Here is an 18198-nt window from a genome sequence, read left to right as displayed (position 1 = left end):
TTATTCTAAGGTGGGGGTGGAATTAGCTAAGGGCCTAAGGCCCCTCCATAAACATAAGCTCCCTCCTTTGTTTCCCCCTAACAAACACATCTCCCTTCTTTATCTCCCTTTCTCTCTTGTCCCCTTCTAACACCCCAACAAACATGCCGAGGGTCTTGGACTTTTTTTTTTTATTATTATTTTTATATTTGTGTAAAGTGGGGATAACTTTCACATTAGTTATTCAAATTTCTTAAAATTATACCATTGGGAAGATACAGATGATTTGGTTAAAATAAGTTTTTAAAAATAGTATATTTAGGATAAGTGGTTGGAGGGAAGATATTGGGGGAAATCTTTGGAGGGAATTTATATATAAAAATGGGAATTTGTGATTCGAGTGACAATGAACCGTGAAAGTCTCTATGTGCATTTTTTAAAATTAAATAAAGATAAAAAAAATAGAGATGTGGGTCTATTGAATATGGCTTGTCTGCAGTCAAAATTGGACTGTAGAGGTGCAGTTTAAGTGATCGCAACCGCCGGATGAAGTTTTTAAGGGTTCAGATTTATTTTCAATTTATGACCTGTGATAAACAATTATGACCTGTAATAAATTCAATAAATCTGAACCATTGATTTTCAAGATGAACGGTTCAGATAGAATCGTACGCCCTTCTCTGCAATCAACTACAGAGAAGCCGGATTCCTCTCTATTTTAGTGACCGGCATTGACGATGCTAGGAAAAAAACTGCCTCATCCCCTTAATTTTTTCTGAAAGTTATCGTTTTATCCTTATTTAAATTTTTCTGATATTTATTAATTTTGTACAACATAATTTGAGATTATTGATTCGTCTCCAGCCTAAAGCACGGGGTAATTTCCTTCGTTTCCTTGCACGCTAAGAAAAACAGAAATCCTATTGGTACCGACGGGTACCATAGGGAAAATGTACCGACGGCCGCCGGACGGCCGATCCGAGCCGTCCAAAAATTTTAAAAAATAAAATCGAGTGGGCCTGCGCGAGAATCAATGGCATCCGAGGTGTGTAGGGTACTTGATCCGAGCACCCATTTTTCGTGTATATTTGTATATACGTGTATATACACGAAAAAGGGGTGCTCGGATCAAGTACTCTACACACCTCGGATGCCATTGATTCTCGCGTAGGCCCACTCGGTTTTATTTTTTAAAATTTTTGGACGGCTCGGATCGGCCGTCCGGTGGCCGGAGACGGCCGTCCGGTGGCCGTCGGTACATTTTCCCTATGGTACCGTCGGTACCAATAGCACTACTCTAAGAAAAATCCCATCAAGTAACTGTTTGAACTCATCCTTTTTGACTTGTTCTCATTTGCTCCGACTTTATGAATCCTTTGGGAAGTTCACGAGACTATATATAAAAGCGGCTGTAAAGGGTCTTGAGTTTGTTGACAAAGTGTACTACTTCACCACCTGGAGTCTGTCGTTCGTTTCCTCATCAAAGCCGCTTAGGATTCAAACCCTATCATCATCTCTGTTTCTCTCTCTCTCGATCGATCCATTGAACTTTTTAGAGGCCTATTAGGATTCTAACCCAGATTCAAAGAATTGGTTTCTCCTGTCTTCCTCACTTTCGGACCCAATTAGGATCTGCGTTGCCAAATTTTGCCCTTTTAGTTGGGTTTGCAACAAATTCCAGCTTTTTTAAATCTCTTGTTTCTTCTTTAGATTTGGGCCAAATATTCTCTCGATCTCGTGTTTTTATTCTTTTCTAATCTCTTGTTTCGTCTTTTAATTGGGGCGAAAACATATTCTCTCAAACCCTATTTTTGGGAATTGGTAACTGGGTCGATGGCTACGCCCAGTAACGGTGGAATGTCGGACGAGGCTACTAAACATTTTGACGTGACATATTCGTCGGAATTGGTAAATGGGTCGATGGCTGCGCCCAGTAACGGTGGAATATCGGACGAGGCTACCGAACATTACGACGTGACCTATTTGTCGGAATTGGTAAATGGGTCGATGGCTGCGCCCAGTAACGGTGGAATATCGGACGAGGCGACCGAACATTTCGACGCGACCTATTTGTCGGAATTGGTAAATGGGTCGATGGCTGCGCCAAGTAACGGTGGAATATCGGACGAGGCTACCGAACATTTCGACGCGACCTATTTGTCGGAATTGGTAAATGGGTCGATGGCTGCGCCCAGTAACGGTGGAATATCGGACGAGGCTATCGAACATTTCGACGTGACCTATTTGTCGGAATTGGTAACTGGGTCGATGGCTGAGCCCAGTAACAATGGAATATCGAATGAGGCTATTGAAGATTTCGACGAGACCATCTTCTTCAATTTCCCTCCATCGCCCTTGCATATCCGTACATTGTCACCACCACGGCCTGTTCTACCCCGTACATTGTCACCGCCACGGCCTGTTCTACCCTCGTCTAATTCAATGGTTAGCCAACCAATGGAAATTCCGCCACAAATAGAACAGCAGGAGGACAACCTTGGCCCGTACGGTTTTTTCCAGCTGCTGAAACAGCAGTCTCAGTGGATGAACTTGCTGCTGGCGCTGCTGGCACCGATGCTGCTGCGGTTGCCACTGATGCATCTGCAGGGGCTGCTGCAGGGGGTGCTGCAGCTGCTGGCACCGATGCTGCTGCGGTTGCCACCGATGCATCTGCAGGGGCTGCTGCAGTGGCTGCTGCAGGAGCTACACCAACCGCTGGTGTTTAGCTTGCTGGAACTGCAGCTGCTGCAGGTGCTGGAGCTGCATGGGCTGAGGCAGGTGAAGAAGCAGCAGAAGTGGATATTGTCGCTGCCGAGCCACATGCAGGAGCCGCTGCTGCAGCAGTGGGTGCTCTCGTTGTCGGATCTGACACGAGGGACGCTGCAGCAGATCCTGCCATCTTTGAGTGAGGCCACGGTAGATGATGAAGTTGGAATTGGGGGTGTGGGAACAGGGGGAGGTGAAAGGGAAAAGGGTGAAAAGGAAAATGTTCAATTGAGTTCTGGGTGGTTGGGAAAAAGGAAAAAGACGGCAAAAACTCCAGAAGGAGAAAGAGGCAGCAAGAAAACTACTGGAGGTAGAATTGCAATTCCTTTGGAAGGCATCCCACAAACTAAGGATGCTGCAATGAACCTAAACGGTATGCATATATACAGGGTACCAAGAAATAAAAATCTCAATTTTGTTCTTCTTTTTTTCTTACTAGATAAACTAGATGGGCGTACCCGTACCTAAACTCCAGCATAAGTCGAACTCTTTACCATTTCTGGAAATCGAACTCATGACCTTCATACAATGGGACAGCTTCACCACTGCGCCATATCCGCACTTCTTAACGTAGATAGACTCTTCTCATAAAAACTTCCGACTCCGATCATGCTCTGTATGGGAGCTCGAATTCGGAGACCTCAATTTTAGTTTCTATATTGGTAGACCAAACACAAAACTACACACACAAAATGAGAAAGGAAGTGCACACCAACCCTGTGTGCATAAGATCGCTACTGTTGAAAATGTGTTGACCATATTATTAGGAGATCGATACATTCTGCAAGGATAAGATAGAGAAACTAAATCTTGACATTTTAGAAGGAAAGTTGAGTTCGAGAAATAAATAAAGGGGAATGCTAGGTACAATAAAAATTTACCCCGAAAGTACCCAAAAATAGCAATCAATGGTTGAGAATCACTTTGATGATTGTATCACACACATCAAAGTGAATCTCAACCACTAGTTGATCTTTTCGGGGTAGTTTCGGGGTAAATTTTCTTTGTCCCTAGCATTTCTGATAAATAAACGACTCTTAGAAATGGAGAAGGAAAGTTGGTATTTCTGTTCTTTACTCCCCCTTGAGATTGCTTCCCCCAGGTGTTAGGCTCTGAATTTACCTGGTATAAGTGGGAAAGTGGCTATCCGCAACCGTGAAATAAGTCACGGACTCGCCACAAAGTCCTGGACACAGTCATTAACAAAGGGAAAAGGAAAAAAAAAAAGAGAGAACTGTGGTTAGTGAACGTGAATGATGATATGCTCTGAATTCAATTTTTTTGTTGAACATTTTTTGTGGCTCTTGAAATTTGAAATGTGGGTTGAAGTTGCTTTGGTAGAAGGATATTGAGCTTTTGAATTCTTACATATTGCAGTTAGCCGATCCACACAACTGAATCCTGATCCTGTGCCTTCTGATCAAGCCTTAGCGGCTAAAATTGACATCAACAGTGTTGTTGTAAAGGAAATTGTGCCACCGTTGTTTTTGCCAACAGCTCGACAAGGGAACTTAGATGAGGATTTTGGCAATGGAGTTGAGGCAGTTGGAATGGGGAGTGAGCGAACAGGGGAAAGGGAAACGGAAGATGGTCATTTAAACACCAGGGATTTGGGAAAAGGGAAAAGGATGAAAATGACCCCAAGAGGAGAGAGAAGAAACAAGAAAACTACTGGAGTTAGAATTGAAATTCCTCTCGAAGATATCTTACAGACTAAGGAAATGCTTCTTATAGATGCTGCAAAGCATCTCAAAGGTAAGCATAAGTACACTTCTTCAAGAAATGAAAATCTTAATTTTGTTGGTAATATCTTTGCTTGTTATTTCAAACTGGATAGACTTTTCTCTAAAAAAAACTGTAGCAAAACTTTACAGAGTCAAACATGCTCCAACCATGCTCTATGTGGGAGCTTCAAGATGGAGACCTCAGTTTTAGGTTCCATAATGAAAGACCCAAAAAAAATGGATACATTAACTTTATGGGAACACTCTTTAGAAACATGCTCAAAAACTCAACAACATTTCAAGGTCTACCTCTCTCCAACCATACTCTGTATGGGAGAATCAAAATGACAACCTTGATTTCAGTTTCCATATTTGAAGACTCAACTAAAAAATGGATACATTCATATTTAAAAATATGCTCAATTCATAGAGGACATATGCTGAATTTTAGTAATTTTTGGTGGCTTTTACTGGAGCTCGTTTTAAAAAGGGTTTTGTGTTGAGCATCTGATGCGATTTGTAAGTGGTATAAATAACTCGTACGTATGATTCCTAAACTTAAAGATAACAGTGGTTCAAAACTGAAACCGAATCATAGTCAAATGGTTAGAATTGGTTTGGTTCATCATTTTCATGGATAATATGATTCTTGAAACATTCAATCTGCACGACTTGGTTTGGTTTTTAGTTCAGCACGAAACCGAACTAATACAAGCCATGTTCCCCCCTGAAAGTGGATATTCAATCTCCATTGTATTTGAGAAATGTGTATAACCCTAGTCTATGTACATCTAATCTATCAAAAAAAGTAAGTGCCATTCGAACAGTGTAGCAGTTACTTCCTTTTTGGATCTAGTGTAGTAATTATTTACTTTGAAAATCATATTAATATGCCATATACCTTCAAGAAGGGATTTTCAAAAAGGAAAGATTGAATCTTTAAAAGGTAGAGACTACCAATAATACTAGATGTTGAAGTCTGCAAAATGTAGATGTAGGTTGGAGTTACTCCATAGAAGAATTTTGAGCTGCTCGCTTCCTATTTTTTGCAGTTAGCCGATCTACGTTAAAGCGAGCTTGTCGGGAGTATGGTATCGAGAGATGGCCACCTCGCAAGGAACACGAGTTTATCAGCCAATCCCACCCCAACGAATCGGTTGTTGATCAAGAGCGAATCCCACAATCGAATTCCGATACGTTGCTGCCTTCTGCTCAGGTCTTGGCTACTATTGCTACAAATATTGTGACTATAATGGCAAGGTATGGAGAAGTAAGAATAAAGTTTCAGCTGTCTTGGCCTTGGCGAAAGGTAGAGCTGGAACAACAAGTGAAAAAGAGGCTGCCACTTGAGGCTGGAACTTATTACATCAAATACAAAGATGAGGACGATGGCTTGACTTTAATAGCTTGCGATCAGGATATAGAGGATTATATCTCCAGTTCTAGCTGGCTGGGCACCCATTCGATAGAGGTATTTCTTGAGCCCAAAGTTGCTCATGAGTTTCGCGTTAACCAACTTTAATCTCGGTACTTAAGCACTTACCCCTCTGAATAGTTTACCGTAGAAGTTGTTGGTTGTACAGTCCAGATCTATTGCACAGGAGAAGTGCATTTAGAAATTCTCCAATAGTTTATCTTCTCAAAATTTAGTGCTTCAAATTGTATGTCTTACAAAGATGAGGTCAACGAGTTGGTTTTAATAGCTTGTGATGAGGATTTACAGGATTACAAATCCAATTCTAGACTGCTGGGAACCAGTTCGATTGAATCGAAGTATCCATTTAATTACGTTGACTAACTTGAATCTTCCTAGTTAAGGATTGCCCCCTCTTTTCTATTGTAAATTATTGTAATTATAGTGTTTATCCTAAGATCGCGTGTTTGGTTCAAAATCAATCTATATAAGCGTATCTTGTCATATACGTTGCACAAAAGTGCGTTTCGAGATTCTCAGTTGCTGGTATTTGAGTTGTTATTGTTATAGATGTTACTGGTTTTTAATTTTCAGTTTTATTGAGCTTTGTACGTGCTAAAGAATGGTAAGGGAGAGGGCACAACAATGATAACTGAAACCACTCCATTACAAATAACTGCAAATGAATAACACAACAAAGCAGTAACCATTGTCTTGTAAGATAGTTTCAACTCCCCTGGCTTTTGAATGATTCCTCTTTCACATTTTGCCCTTAAAAACTTCCCTCTGTACAACTAAACTATAACTACCCGCGTGCTGGAAATAGCACCACCAAAGATAATTGAGTAAGAAAATGACAGGCAATATTTGTCTGCTTCTAGGTCAACTGAACTTTTCTTCTTCTGATACTTCTCTTCTTTAAACACAAGGCCATCTGATTTGCACAATTCCCTCTTATGCCATGAGACCATCATCTAAGGGTGAACCTTGTGTCGACCCATGGTAATAGGAGCTGGTGTATTGTTCCTACTTCCACTTGTCAGGCTTTGATTGGAGGAGCCTAAGCTTCAAAACCAAGATCAAGAAGATGGGGTTGCCTCATCATTCTCATCGGAAGCAGTTGGAGCTGTGGATGATCCAGTTGAGACACTGTTTGCCGCCTGCGGGTTGTACCTTTTAAGTAGCCTGTCTTTGTTTTCCATCCACCATTCTTCTGCCTGCTGCTCCGTGAACCTTCTTTTACTATGGAATTAGAGGATGTGAGTTCCAGACCGTCGGATGAAAGAAACAATGGGAAGCCAGAAGCTCAAATTTTTTTAATATCAACAATATGCGTACATTGTCTACCTTTACTACATTTGTAACATCCAGAAATTCAACAAGACGAGTGCGACTTAAGTCTTTTTCAATTCCATGACCAAGTCTCCCCCAAGATTCCTCTCCCCTGGTAAAAACCTCACATTGCCTTGTAACAAGAGCAAAATGTCAAACACCACAAGCAATTTGGTGAACATCAAGAGCTACGTTTGATTCTAAAAGGTACTGTTTAGGAATCAGGGCATCCTGCTTAATTTGTGGAATATGGACTTCTGAATCCGTCAGTTGTGTTGCACCAACCCTCTCCCCAAACATGGAAATCTCCCAAGGATTCTATGTCATCTGGTCCAGAACCTTGGCTTGAACAAACTAGGGGTGCTTGAAACAGTAACTCAGAGACCATCTCTTCCAACACTTGTTCTTACTTGCATATTTGCACGTTCAGACCCGACATCTGAGCTAGAAAAATTCAAAGAACTCTCACCGGAACATGAATCGACAGACAACGAGCACTGAGAATGAAATCGCTGCCACCAGCATGCAGCTGCGGTAAAATATTCAAGGAACTAAATTCATTTTTGGTCATTTAGTGGCATTATGGATGTATATCTGTTTACACCCATTTTTGGCCAAAAATCAGGAAATGGATTTACGGGTTAAAAGGTAGCCTCGAGGGTCGAGGCCCTAGCTTTGAAAGACCTTACGACCAGTTGCCCACGAATTAGGGCCGGTTCTTAAGAAATGTTGGGCCTTCCATCATGGCCCAAATCAGTTAAAAGACCCAAATCAGTTAAAAGGCCCAAGGATTAGATTAATCCATTTGATTCATTCAGGCCTAATCCAAGTGCCTAAGAGTAGCAAAGCCCACGGAATAAGCCCAAATTGGTAGAGGCCTTGGTTTTCTCACCAGACTTGGGCTCAGAAGGCTTACAATGGGGCAAAAAGCCCATGACTTACCAATCAAAGTTCAGGCTTGACCAGGAAATAGGCCCATTACTCTAAGAAAACATCGTCAAAGGCCTCGAAGCTGCTCACAAGGAGCTCAAAGGCCTCGAAGCTGCTCACAAGCAGCTCAAAGGCCTAGAATATTCTTGCTGGAACAAGACTAGGTAAGCTGCTCACAAGCAGCTCAAGGTCTGTAGTGGTGGGACCCCGTTCTTCAGGATGAAGCAGAGACCAGCAACAAGTGGCATGCATGCAGCCCCTGGAAATTCTAGTGAGTGACTCCTGCAGGCCTAAGCAAGCTGCTCACAAGCAGCTCTCCCAGGCCTGCTTAAATCTTTTTCTTGATCCTTCTTCCGTAAAGAATTAGGTTCAAAGGGTTTTTTGGGACCCACGAAGAGTTGAAGGCCCAATGAAATAAAGGGGGGCCTGGGGTATTTTTTGCCCTGCAGCTATGGTGGGCCCGGAAGATAGCCATACAAGCATTAGCTTGAGTGTCCAAGCAGCTCAACATGGTCTGGGTACTGCAGGGCCTGAAATTCTTTTTGCTTTTTCAGAAGATTTGCACAGAGAAGGAGGACTCCTCAGGCCTTTGCCATATTCTTGGAGTGTAAGGCACGTTTTGTTCAGGAGGCAAACCCCTCATTGGAGCATTTTGAAGCTGCTCAAGCCCAAGCCTTTGCTAAAAGGCCACTTGGCAGCCATGCATTGGAGCATTTCGAAGCAGCTCAAGGCCTGTAGTCCCTATAATTCTCAGTTTTTGAGGCCTTGCAAAAGGTCCACGACCTCAAAAGCTCACAGCTTATGCACCTATATTCCCATTTCTTTCAAGCATTTCATGTATTCACTTCAAAGTAGTTTAAGTTTTATCACATTTCTTGTACCCAAGCTTCATTGAATCGATTAATGGAGTTCGTTTGATCCTTTTTACTGCATTGTCTTTCTTTCCATTGTTCTAACAACAAGGGAGAAATACTTTAAGTCCTTAGCCCGACAAGGCAACCAACGAACCATCACGAGGCCTTACCCTTTAGGCCGAGCACGATCACTCGATAGAAGTCAGACTTTGAGGCACGAAGGCCTTAAAAGCAATTCGGACAGACTTGTCCTGGCACGCCCTCGCATTCCAAGCCAATTTGGTTTTGACACTTTTTGTGGAGAAACAATATCTTCATTTGATGATGATGGAACTACATTTGGTTCATGACTTCATGTATGATAATTGCCCAGTTGCACTCAACAACCAATCAAATACGTAGTATCCTTCTAGCTCTGAATGACGCCACAGAATTGATTTCAAAACATGTTTGACAGCTATACGCATATGTCTTAACCTCATGAGAAGATGAGATTCAAATGATGGAAAAAGTGATTTGTTGGGAACTACATTACCACACACATAGATGAAATTCATTATCCAATAAGTAACACAATGAAGACCTCCCGAAATTTAATGGCTCAAACTGACCAGATAATGTCCAGCTTACTCGTATACAAATTTTGGATTTTCAAAATAAAGAAGTGTACGGATTTAGGGCGGACACAAGGGGGTGCTAACAGGTGCCCGGGCCCAGCACAATTCCAAATACTCCCGTTAATTATATTACTAGTGTTTGAGGTTAATGTGGAAAAGTAGATTGCCCCAGCAAGTCTACTCTTCTGATGTACATTTGGCATATTTCACGTAGAGAAGAGAGAGTTCAAAGAGTCCCAATGCTAAGTTCAAACACTTTCTAGGGGTAGAATAAAATAGTCTTCGAATTGCGTGCATGTTTTTGCTCGTGGATTTTGTACTCAGCAAGGGCCCGAATCATATGAATTTTTATATTAGTAACAAAAAAATATAATCCAAATATATATGCTACTATCTAGTTCAGAGAATGAGATGACATCGTGGGTATATGCATTCAATCTTGTACCTACAACCAAATAAACATTTGATAACTTGAAATTTTAGGCCATTTTGTTTCACACACACACACACACACACACACACACACACACACACATATATATATATATATATATATATCGGGGCGGTTCCGGAGACCCTTTGGCTACTTTTCCTTCCCTCGAGAGACTTGTTGAACAACCTAGAGAGACTTTGGCTAATTAAAATGTAGGAAATTGAAATTTTAGCACTCTAAAAATTGATGGAGGGGTTCCAAAATAACGTCGTTTTGTATATTAATACAGTTCAATTTTAGAATCTCTCCATCAATTTTTAGAGTGCCAAAATCATAATCTATTGTTAATTTGTCTTTTGATATTCAATATTCTACTCTGAAAAAAGAATATCCGCGTAAATCATACGTACGCATGTTGACTAAAACGTGTTGACGGCCGGCATTCAAATTTTAGGGTAATTTCACCATCCTCCCTTGAGGTTTCTTACAAATACACCGCTCTCCCAACCTTTCAACTAATTACACTGGTCTCCATCGAATGGGACTAACATACAACAATTAGATTTGTGGATTTCTAGTTAATGAACTACAAAGAATTAAAAAACTCTCATGTAGCTTCCATTTTGCCCTTAAGTTCTCCCTGGAAATCCCTACCAACGTACCAAGGCTTTTTGACCAAATAAGTTGGAGAGCAATTTGAGTTGATTGTAACTTTGACTTTTTGGGACCAAATTAAAGGAATCTATTTGCTTTAAGGTATAAAATTAATATGAGTATTTATTTGCTCATCTTTTCATTTTGGGCCGTTCCAATGTATTTGCTTCATTTTTGAAAATAGCAACCAACACAAAGCAACCTTCCAAACTTTAACCCATAAAAAGTTTGGTTAGACTTGGAGTGCATGGGCTTTCATTTGTTTTTGAAGGGCAATTGCATAAATCTCAACAATATTAAGAGGACTCCACAAATAGTTGTAATGCCTATAAAGAGCAAATAAAATCAAAAATGGCAGGGAGGGAGTAACGATCAGTATAATCGTCTCCTTCATTACTACTCTAAAAATGCATAGATACCTACCAGTACCACAGGCCAAGCACCTAGCCAAGAAGACATGTGAAGAACGAGAGTTGTTAAAACTACCACATTGGGAGATTAATCGGACAAAACAACTGTAATAAGCTACAATATTGTTAGTTGTTTATAATAGTGTCGCCAGAATTAGTTAAAGTTGGAGATCGCAACTTCACCATGAAGTTGAGACCAGCTAGGGGTGCCGCCCCTCATTAGCTTGTTGGGTCGGCTGATCCTATGGAAACTTTCATTCTTGGTATAATTACGCTAGGAATTTTGATTTGCTATGATTTGAACCCATTAGGGAAAACACTGACCCTAGCCCACCGGGAAAGCAAAGGAGAATATCCTTCCAATTTGTACCCTGGATTCTAATTTCTACGTCTAGGATCTGTTTGATCTTTTTGTGTTGATTCAAATTTAGATTAAAAATAAAAGTTGTTACGGATTGTGGGATCATATTGAGACTTTCATCACAGCTCTCTAATCTGCCATGAAGGATAGTGTGAGAAAAAACGTTTTCAAAATTGATGTGTAATTTATAGACCAAGAAGAGCGCTAACGCCACTCCAAACACAGGATAATCTCGCAGGATTGTTCGATTTTGACAAATTCTAAACACGGAATAATCTTACAATTCACCCCAAATCAAGAATTCACTAGGATAGACAAAAAAAAAACACTCAATAATGCAATAACAAAAGACCCAACCGACATATGTGATATCAAAAAAAATTAATCCCGAAATTCTTGGGGTGTTTGAATTATCGATGTGAATTCTTTCACACACCTCATCTGCACCATTCTTAGTATGAATTCTTGGTGTGAATTTTGAGAGTGTGAATTCTTTTACACACTGCACAATTCACACCCTCAAATTACAAAATTCACACCCCTAATTCCTCCCCTTCCACTCTCAGATTACGTAGGACTCGAGTCCCTTCCAATCTCGTCCGAATCGAATCCACAGTCCAACATCAAGAGGGTTTCACCGAGTGGATCTTGAGCTTTCCCATCCTCCACTCTCAGATTACACTACAGCCTAATTTACAGGTGATTAAACAAAACTTGAATGAACTTCCTAGTTCCAAACACTCCTTCAAACTCTACCAAAATTCCTTTCTGTTCCGAACCTAGGGTTTTCAATCAGTTTTTGACTTTTTCGCCGGGAGGTTCGACAACCGCAGGTAGGGTCCGGTCGCCGACTGCTTCTTCCGGTGGCTGGAGAGCATGTTAGAGAACCAAGACCCTGTTGACGCCGTGCTCGAAGTCATGGAATTCAGATCCGAGTCCGTCTTCTTTTTCGCTTTGGATCTGAACAACAAACGCGAGAAAGAGAGTTGAAGGAGAGAATCTGGTTTGGCCCATCGCGTTCGTGGGGGAGGCAAGGATTTTGGGTATTTTTGGTAACTCACTAAAACCGGGCTTACACAGATAGAGTTTGATATCGGATGGGGTTGGACGGACACACGGAGACAAAAAAGGGGTGGTTTGGAAGAAGTTCAATTTGGACAAAGTCAAATTAATCATCTAACTGATACAAAAAGTGAAAAAACAAGACGGTTCTTGTCTTTCATTCCCAGCCTAGACATAACTTGACGTACCTTCTGCTCAGCGAAAAATTATTCATGTATGAGAAAATGACGGCACGTGTTTTTCCCTTCATGTATCCTATAGCAGTTTCAAAAAGAAATACATTTTTTTTTTGATCCGCTCAAAAAGAGATACATTACTGGCCAATAGAACATATTTTCACTAGGAGAGGAATGTTTGTGGGCTTTTTTTGTGAATCAGTGAATATACGCATATTGCTATCGGAACTGGATGTGGATTTTTGCCAAGATGTGAAATTTTGGGTCCAAAACGTTTTCGTGCACATGAAGTAAGAGGAAATATTACACTTCTGTGCCATGCCCATGTATCTCCTTTTCGCCAAGGGTTGTGTTTTTTGAATCTTTTGATCCTTTGGGCAAGTTCAAAAGACCAAACCAATTGTAAATTAGTAAGAATCGAGAAATTTTTGGGTGCAGATTGGATGGCGATACTCAACACCCATCCGAGCCGTTCATCTGTGTTTTGGACAGTCTAGATCTGAACACTCTTTCTTCTCTTTTCCTTTGCTTGGATCTGGGCCGTCTAAAGCTCAAATGGATAGCTCGGATGGGACTGGGTACCCCGTGGACTTTACCCTATTTGCACCCAAAAATTTATGGTAAGAATCAAATACTCCCTCCATCTCGTAAAGTTTGTTTGGTCTGAACGAAAACTTAAAAATACATTTTTTTTCAAGAAAATTTCAAAAAAAGAAAATAATTGATTAGATATCACTAAGTTTTTTAAGTTTGTGAAAAAAAATTGAATTTTTTTCTTGAAAGAAATGTATATTATTTTTAGTCCTTATTTTACGAACAGATAAGATAAACTTTATAGCATGGGGAGTAACAAAAAGAAGGCTAGAAACTAGAAAGGCAAGGAAACATCCTCTCATTGGGCTTTAGGAAGAGTCTTGATAGAGTGAATCTCGACAATGCATTTTCATGTTCCCCATTCATGTACGCTAGTATATTATATATTATTTTTCCTTTAAAAACATAGAGGCAGGTAGGAGTAGCGAGTGATTTTTTAGTGCAGAGCGGATATATCCTGATTTTTTAGTGCAGAGCGGATATATCCTACGTCGTACATACATCGTATTCGTTCGGCGCATCCGAGCCATTCAATATACTTTAGGACGGTTCGAATTGAAACTCTTTTTCTCTCCCTTCACCTCAACACTTTCTCTTTCTTTCTTTTTTCTCTCCAAATCTAAACCGTTCAAACACGCAATGGATGGTTCGGATGCCCGAGCGGACACCACGTGGTACCCGCTCGCCACTGAAAGATTTTCAAGAGGAGTGGTAGAACCCTAGAAATCTAGTGGGGTGAATCCTCAATTCTTCTTTTCACGGGCACATCAAACCCTGATTCACTCTGGGTCCCCTCTCATCTCTTGTTCCGCTTCATTTATACAGTACTACTTAATTCACTTGGGTTTGCTTCCAATTTCAATCCCCCCCCCTGTTAATTTTCCATTCTTCAAACTAGTAATTTGGTGAATGTGGTAATGGTTGGGCTTAGGAACATTGAAGAATTGGAATCTGACGATTCCGAGGAGGAGTTGCACTGGTTGAATTCCTCTCCGTTGCGGCACTGGTTGAATTCCTCTCCGTCGCGGCACTGGTGGAATTCCTCTCCGTCGCGGCACACATGTTCCTCCCCGTCGCATCACACATGTTCCTCTCCGTCACAGCACACATATTCCCCTAGGCACTTCCTAAATGAAAACAGATCAGAAGAAGAGAACCCAAATGAAGATTTTGGAATGGGGTACAGCAAGGCCGCGAAGAATATTGATGAAGTTGAGGCATTTGGAAATATTGGTAGTGAGAGAACAGGGGATCATTGTGTAATGGCACATGAGTTGAATTCTGAGTGTTTGGAAAAAAAGAAAACAAAGGAAAAGAACTCAGTTGGAGAGAGAAGAAACAAGAAAACAAATGGGGTTAGAATTGCAATTCCTCTGGCTCTGGAAGATATCTTACAAACTAAGGGAATGCGTAGCAAAGATGCTGCAAAACATCTCAAAGGTACGCATACATGTCCTTCTTCAAGAAATGAAAATCTCAATTCTGTTCTTGTTTTTTTTTAGGTTAGAAGGGCATACAAAGTGCTCCAAACTTCTCACATGCGTAGCACTTGGGAAAATGTTGATGTACACGTTCTTACCTCTGCTTGATATTCTTTATTAGGGTGATTCGTGAATTCAAAGTTCAATTGCATTACAACAGATAGTTTTACATTAATCAACAAATAATTTTTTTTCCAAAAGAAAAAAACATAATGATCGATACGCATATACATTTATATTCCTATATAGTAAATTCATAGGGACTATAGGAGTACTCTCTCACATTCAAATCAATTTGAGCGCAAGCTTTTAATGGAGTGAAATCCTATATCAATACATACAACTCAGAAGAATAAAATTCATGTCAATTTACATAGTAACATAAACTTCTTCAATCAAAGTTTACTCTGATTAAAACCAATAAACCCTTTTAGTTTCTATCATGCTCTGTATGGGAGATCGCAATTGAATACCTCAATTTAAGATGCTATATTTGGAGACACGCGGAAATATACGAAAAGAAGAAGAAGAGAGGAAGTGCATAAAGCCATACGTACAAAGGACTTGAGAATTGTGGTTATATTTTTTTTTTTAATCAGTCAATTCATTTTAAGCCCGAAGGCAAAGATTACATCGCAAAAATACTGGATTGCACCAAACTACCTACTCCGGGATTACAGAACACCCTGCAAAAGCAAATCAGCACTAGGTGCCGATATGAGAATCCCATCCGGGACTAGGCAGAGAGAATTGTGGTTATATAGTCACTGTGAATGTGGTGATATGCTTTGAATACAATTCTTTTTTACTCAAACATATTTTTTGTGGCTCTCGAAATTGGAAATGTGCATTGGAGTTGCTTTGGTAGAAAAATATTGAGCTTTAATTTTTCTTCCTTATTGCAGTTAGCATCGCTAAACTGAAAAGTTCTTGTCGGGAGTATGGTATCCACAGATGGCCACCTCGCAATGAACACAAATTTATTAGGCAATCTCTCCCCAATGAAACTCCCGCGGTTGTCGGTCAAAAGGGAATCCCACAGTTGTCTTCTCATACTGTGCCTTCTACTCAAGCCTTGATGGCTACGGTTGACACAAATAGTTTTTTTGAAAAGGAAATTCTGCCGCCACAGTTTTTGCCTACAGCTCAACAAGATAACCCTGATGCGGGTTTGGGCAATGATGAAGATGAAGCCATTGGGACGGGGGTTGAGGGAACAGGGGATGGTGTAATAGTAGAGGCTCAGTTGAATTCTGGGTGTTTAGGGAAAGGGAAATTTAAGGAAAAGAGCCCAGGAGGAAAGAGAGGTAACAAAGGAACTACTGGAGTTAGAATTGCGATTGCAAAGGAAGATATATTACAAACCAAGAGAATGCGTCTTAAAGATGCTGCAAAGCATCTCCAAGGTACGCATAAATACTGTTCTTCAACAAATGAAAATCTCAATTTTGTTGGTAATATCTTGCTTGTTGTTTCCAACTGGATAGTCTTTTCTCTCAAAAACTCCACCGAAACATTTCAAAGTCTATCTTGCTCCAACCATGCTCTGTATGGGAGCATCAAAATGGAGACCTCAATTTCAGTTTCCATATTTGAAGACTCAACTAAAAAATGGATACATTAGTAACTTCATGAATATTTAAAAATATGCTCGATTCATATTTAAAACAAAGTATGCTGAATTTTTGGTGGCTTTTAATTAAGCTCATTTAAAACAAGGGTTTTGTGTTGAGCATCTGATGCGATTTGTAAGTGGTATAAATGTCTCGTACATAAGATATCTAAACTTAAAGGTAACTATGGTTCAAAATTGGAACCGACTCATAGTCAAATGGTTTGGATTGGTCCGGTTCGTCGTTTTCCTAGATAGGTTTGGTCTTGAAACATTAAATCCTCACGACTTCGTTTGGTTTTTTGTTTAGCACAAAACCAAACTAATACGAGCCATGTTCACCACTGAAAATGGAGATTCAATCTCCATTTACGTAAGAAATGTGTATAACCTCATCTATGTTCATCTAATCTATCAATAAGAATAGGTACCATCAAAGCAGTATAGTGAGTACTTTTTGGATCTAGTGTAGTAATTACTTTGAAAATGATCTCAATATCCCATTTATATTCAAGAAGTGAATTTGATTTTCGCAAAGAAAGTATTGAATCCTTAAAAGGTAGAGACTACAAATAGACATTGGAATTTGTGGTTCGACTTAGAGCGTGTGAATAGTTATAAACTCTGAATGTACTTTTTGAAATTAGACTAATTATTGAAGTCTGCAAAATGGAGATGTAGGTCAGAGTTACTCATGTAGACGAATTTTGAGCTTCTCGATTCCTATTTTTTGCAGTTAGCCGATCAACGTTTAAGAGAGTTTGTCGGGAGTATAATATCTACAGATGGCCACCTCGCAAGGAACACGAGCTTATTGGTCAATCTCGTCCTAATGAATCTCCAACGGTTGTTGATCAAGAGCAAATCCCACAATTGAATTCCGATACGTTGCTGCCTTCTAATCAAGTCTCAGCTACTATTGATACAAATAGTGTGAAGGTAAAGGTAAGGTGTGAAGAAGGAACAACAATGTTTCGGTTGTCTTGTCCGTGGCTAAAGGAAGAGCTGGAACAAGTGAAAAAGAGGCTGTCATTCGAGGTTGGAACTTATAATATCGGTCAATCTCGTCCTAATGAATCTCCTGCAGTTGTTGATCAAGAGCAAATCCCACAATTGAATTCCGATACGTTGCTGCCATCTAATGAAGTCTCAGCTACTACTGATACAAATAGTGTGAAGGTAAAGGTAAGGTGTGAAGAAGGAACAATTATGTTTCGGTTGTCTTGTCCGTGGCGAAAGGAAGAGCTGGAACAACAAGTGAAAAAGAGGCTGTCATTCGAGGCTGGAACTTATAACATCAATTACAAAGACGAGGATGATGATTTGATGTTAATAAAATGCGATGAAGATTTAGAGGAATGTATCTCCAGTTCTAGCCGGCTGGGCACTCGTTCGATTGAGCTATTTCTTATACCAAAGTAGCTCATGAATGTGGCGTTGACCAACTTTAATCTTGGTACTTAAGCATTTACCTTTCTTAGTATTTACTGTAAAAGTGTTTGGTTGTACAGTCAAACTATTTGTCCAATACCTTTGTATTTGAGTTGCTGTTGCTATAGTCTGAAAATTTAGTGCTTCATATGGTGTGTTTTACTCTATGTTCTCCGATTATGGGTTTTGGTTTTTTTTTAGCTTTGTTTGTGATGAAGAATGGTAACAGAGAAAAGGAAAGGGAACCATGATACTAGGGATACCATTCTTGGTTTAAGATTGGTACGTAATTCATGGACAACCATAAGGCTTGATGTGTGACTGAAAAGTTATGGAGTACGAGTATATATTTTGCAACCTTGTTCAAG

General features: G+C 40.2%; 1 protein-coding gene across 1 annotated transcript; it reads left to right on the top strand.

Moving 5' to 3' along the window:
- The first annotated feature begins 1413 nt into the window (after positions 1 to 1413).
- Positions 1414 to 17978, top strand: LOC131315518 (uncharacterized). The gene is made up of 4 exons (XM_058344623.1): positions 1414 to 3118; positions 4123 to 4500; positions 15693 to 16193; positions 17136 to 17978. Exons 1-4 carry the CDS (start codon positions 1813 to 1815, stop codon positions 17819 to 17821), a joined length of 2871 nt encoding a protein of 956 aa, XP_058200606.1. The 5' UTR covers positions 1414 to 1812; the 3' UTR covers positions 17822 to 17978.
- Positions 17979 to 18198: the final 220 nt, after the last annotated feature.

The sequence above is a fragment of the Rhododendron vialii genome, chromosome 2a, assembly GCF_030253575.1.
Source record: "Rhododendron vialii isolate Sample 1 chromosome 2a, ASM3025357v1".
NCBI classification, from domain to species: Eukaryota; Viridiplantae; Streptophyta; class Magnoliopsida; order Ericales; family Ericaceae; genus Rhododendron; species Rhododendron vialii.
The sequence above is the reverse complement of the archived record's forward strand: the minus strand, read 5'-3'. Positions and strand labels throughout refer to the sequence as shown.